Source organism: Ailuropoda melanoleuca, unplaced genomic scaffold (genome assembly GCF_002007445.2).
Source record: "Ailuropoda melanoleuca isolate Jingjing unplaced genomic scaffold, ASM200744v2 unplaced-scaffold73081, whole genome shotgun sequence".
Taxonomy (NCBI): domain Eukaryota; kingdom Metazoa; phylum Chordata; class Mammalia; order Carnivora; family Ursidae; genus Ailuropoda; species Ailuropoda melanoleuca.
This window is the reverse complement of record NW_023248372.1, coordinates 1-3,766: the sequence shown is the minus strand read 5'-3', so window position 1 is coordinate 3,766 and position 3,766 is coordinate 1. Positions and strand designations below refer to the sequence as shown.

The following is a 3,766-nucleotide window of genomic DNA, read 5'->3' as shown; positions in this document are numbered from 1 at the left end:
CGGGGGCCCCCCCCCCCCGCACGCGTCCCGAGGCCAGGTGTGCCGCGGGCCCTCGGGGGCTGCTGGTTTGGGGGCCTCGGTGTCCTACAGGTGGGCGCGGCTGCTGTCTGCGCCTCTCATGCTCGCGGTGGTGGTGGAGTCTCCATTGTTGCTGTGACTGTGGTCGCCAGAGACCTTGGCTCCATGTGGACGCTTAATGTGGGTTAATTTAATTTAGGGAAGCCTCGATCTATGTTCTGAGTATTTAGGTGAGAATGTTACTGGAATGGAATTTTAACCCAGAAGCTAGTATTTATAATGCATAATCATTTACTTGTAGTGAATTGTTTCAAGTTAACACTTTTGTTTAAATTTTTTTACACTACAGCATTTATGCAATGGTTTACAGAATTCATGAATTATTTTTTTTATCAATCAATCAGTACAGGAATTAAAACTTTGAATCTTTATTTTGTCTGCCTCTTTGAGCTGAGCCACGGGGTCCCGGAGGCAAAGGAAGCAGCCCCCACCTGCCCCCCTCCCCGCCAGTCCGGTGCTGCCCTGGCCCTGTCTCGGGTCACAAGGTGTTCCCACGCAGTCCCGGGTCGCCTCGTAGCTGCTCTGCGGTCCCGTCTGTGGGAGTCTTGGGGTCCATGTGCTCCGAGCTGGAAGTTTCTGCCAGAACACCGAGCGGCAGGAGTCAGCACAGGGCCTGGCCCGCAGGCGGCAGGTCCCCAGGTGGGCTGGGACCCCGCACTGGGCACGACTCACCCGCAGGCCTGGTGTGGGGGATGCCGTGCTGGGTCAGCACGCTCTTCAGCCTCCTGAGCTCCTTCGCCATCTGTCTGTGTGCCTGCGGCAGAGCATTTGGAGGGCAGGGCGTGCAGCCCAGCGGGGCGGCCATCGTGGGGCCGGGCACCCTTCCCTGTCCCTACCTCACTGCAGTCCTCTAAGGTCTGGAACGCCGGGACCTTGGCGCCTCCTTCCGGCACCGATTCACTTTCCTGTGGGGTCTTTAGGTAGCCGGCATCCTCAAAAAGTGCCCTGAGCAACTTGTCGTAGCCCTGGAGACAGTGGAGGAGGACACCGCCAGCTCCTGGCTTCACCGCGCCCGGCCGAGGGGGTGCCCGCCCCACACCTCACCTGGGCTGTGATGAGCTCGTCAGCCAGGTCCTGCTCGGCCCGGTCCCAGCGCCGCTGCAGGGAGGGGGGCAGGGCCGGGTACACTGCAACCCAACAGACACCGACTGAGCCGAGCTCCTCTGCCCCCACCTGCACCCCGGGGTCGCCCCAGGGTCCTACCTAACAAGGAGTGTGGGTGGCAGACGAGAGGCGTCTCGAACGTCAGCGCATAGACACAGGTGCTTGGCTCAGACACATGGGCCAGGCGGTTGCTTTTTCCACAGGTAAGCTCCACCTGTGCGGAAGCCGTGGTGGGCAGGTTGCGGGAAGCAGGGTCCCCGCGTGCTCGGCCCGTCCCGCAGGCCCACCTTGCTCTGCCGGCTCCGGGAGCGACAGGAGTCACCGTCCCTCATCCACATGCCCCTGAAGGTGTTGTTGGAGATTTCCCACTCATGCCAGATGCTGAGGGGGGAACAGAGCACGTGAGGGGGGGCGGGCCACCAGCCCAGGGGCCCGGGACCACCTGCCCGCCCCCAGCTCACCCCAGGATCCCGCTGTAGGCGTTCCAGCGGAAGGTCTGCTCGTGCTGCGTCACGTTGTGGAACGGGCAGAACTCGTATTTGTACCTGGGGGCACAGGCGCGTCAGGGGGGCCCCGGCCCCCACCCCCGCCAGCACCGCCCCTCACTCACGTGGACTCCACCAGGCTGAAGCACTTGCCAGAAAGCCTGAAGAGGTGCGCAGGCCCTGGAAGAGAGCACAAGAGGCTGAGTCCGGCGTGGAATGCAGGCGCGCACACAGCTCACGGGACTAGACCTTCCGGGGAAAGGCAGGTCGGTTTAAACTCCGGAGATGGGAGCACGAGAGCCTGAGTGATGTCAGGAAAGCATCAGAAGAACCAGAAACCAGCTGAACCAACCTGACGGGAGGTTCTGGGGCACAGAGGGGGACGGCAATCAAGCAAGTACCGGGCAACCTTCAAGCTGGTGGGACCAGTTCTGGGGCATCTGCAACTCTCCAACTGGCGGGGGTGCCCAAGCAGTGATCCCTAATTTGCCGAACTCGGATCTCAAGCAGAGAGGCGAGCAGGCTCACGAAAGCCGCAGGGGGTGCAGAGCCTTGCAGGAGCTTATGGGGGGGACACCCACGACAGGGCACCCGAAGGCGCTGGGGAGCAGCGAGGGGAGACAGGGAAAGGCAGGCCTTCGAGAGCAGCCATGCACACACGGCTGACGAGGAGCCCCAGCCCGGAGCCCGGTTTGCCACCAGTCCTCACAACGCGTACACACACAGCACCAGGAGAAGGTGACAGAACCCTCCCAGGAGCAGCCCAGATGCTGGACTGAGGAAAGACTTCCAAACCATCTTAAATATGCTCCAAGAACTACAAGAATAGGGACAAAAACAGCTATTATAGGAAGAAACCGAGAGAGAAACGCTGGAGATGAAAACACGAGCCAAGTGCAGAACCCACAGGAAGGCCCGGCACCATCTGAGCAGACGGGAGCCAGGGACAGGTGGCAGGGCCGAGGACAGAAACATCCCAGCCGGACAGAAGACGTGAATTTACAAATGCAGGAGGCTTCCTGGACTGCGAGCCCGGCAAGCTCCGACCCTCCCCAAGGAGACCCTCGCGCAGGCAACGTCCGTGAGCTCGGCGGGGCCCTGCACGGACTCCTGCGGGCCAGAGGGCAGCTCGACGGTGCCGCACCCGGAACGGCCCTCCCCCTACGGGGCAGAGTGGAGACGGCCGGGGTGCCCACCGAGGGGTTCCTGATGGCTGCGGGGCGCCCCTCCAGACAGAACGAGGTCTGGACTCTTCTCCAGTCAGCACAAGTCCAGGGCCAAGCTGCACGGCGGGGAGGGTCGTGTGATGGTCAACCTACAGACTCTGGCACACTGATGCACGACCCGTCACCACAGTCCTTTGCTGGTGGCCACCCAGTGTCCAAGGGGGTCACCCCTGGATGGGTGACAGGCTGGGGGAGGGGTGGACCTTACGGGACTGTTTGTATGGGATGAAAATAGAAAAAATTCAAATTGGAATTTAATAACTTCCGATGTTATCAACCCCCATGGTTTCCACAGAGAAAATAGCCATGGGATACACGCAAGTGGAAATGAGAGTGAAATGAAGCCTGCTGCCTGGAAGAAAACGTCCACAGAGTAACACGGGAAACGAGGAACAGAGAAGCCACCAGCTGTGCCGCTCTGGGTCCGGGCAGTCCGTCCTCTCAGGCAAGCACTGGCCCGGGCGGAAGTGCCCCCCAGGCCGGCCCCAGACCGCGGGGGGCGACAGACCCCACAGTGAACAGACCCTAAGCAGGAAGTCGTCAGGAGACCAAGGACACTCCATCCGAGTTCTTACGAACCTTAGGTTATAACCACACACTTTCCTTCCTGATCACAATGGAAAGCGGAGCTCACAGCAGGAACGTGGGGGGCGGGGCTTCGCAAATCTGTGGGAATCATCATCTCAGCCACTGGGTCACATAGGATCTCACAAGGGAAATCAGAAAACACTCGAGCAGAAACCGCGAGCCCAGGGTTCTAGAGCTCACGTGGCGCGGCACCAGCAACGCTGAGGGGGCTGTGCAGCTGCGGCACGGGCGACAGCCAGACCCCGACTCCTGCCACGTTCAGGAAGTAGACAAAGCGCACACTCA

At 60.9% G+C, this 3,766-nt stretch overlaps 1 protein-coding gene across 1 annotated transcript; it reads right to left on the bottom strand.

Annotated features, from left to right (window-relative positions):
• Positions 1-291: 291 nt before the first annotated feature.
• On the bottom strand, positions 292-2,371 carry GNPTG (N-acetylglucosamine-1-phosphate transferase subunit gamma; the record flags this gene model as incomplete). The annotated part of the gene is made up of 10 exons (XM_034653148.1): positions 292-654; positions 751-832; positions 915-1,043; positions 1,123-1,205; positions 1,282-1,396; positions 1,470-1,563; positions 1,644-1,727; positions 1,793-1,847; positions 2,007-2,009; positions 2,324-2,371. Coding segments are annotated over 10 exons (791 nt in total), but the record flags the coding sequence as incomplete, so codon positions are not given.
• Positions 2,372-3,766: the final 1,395 nt, after the last annotated feature.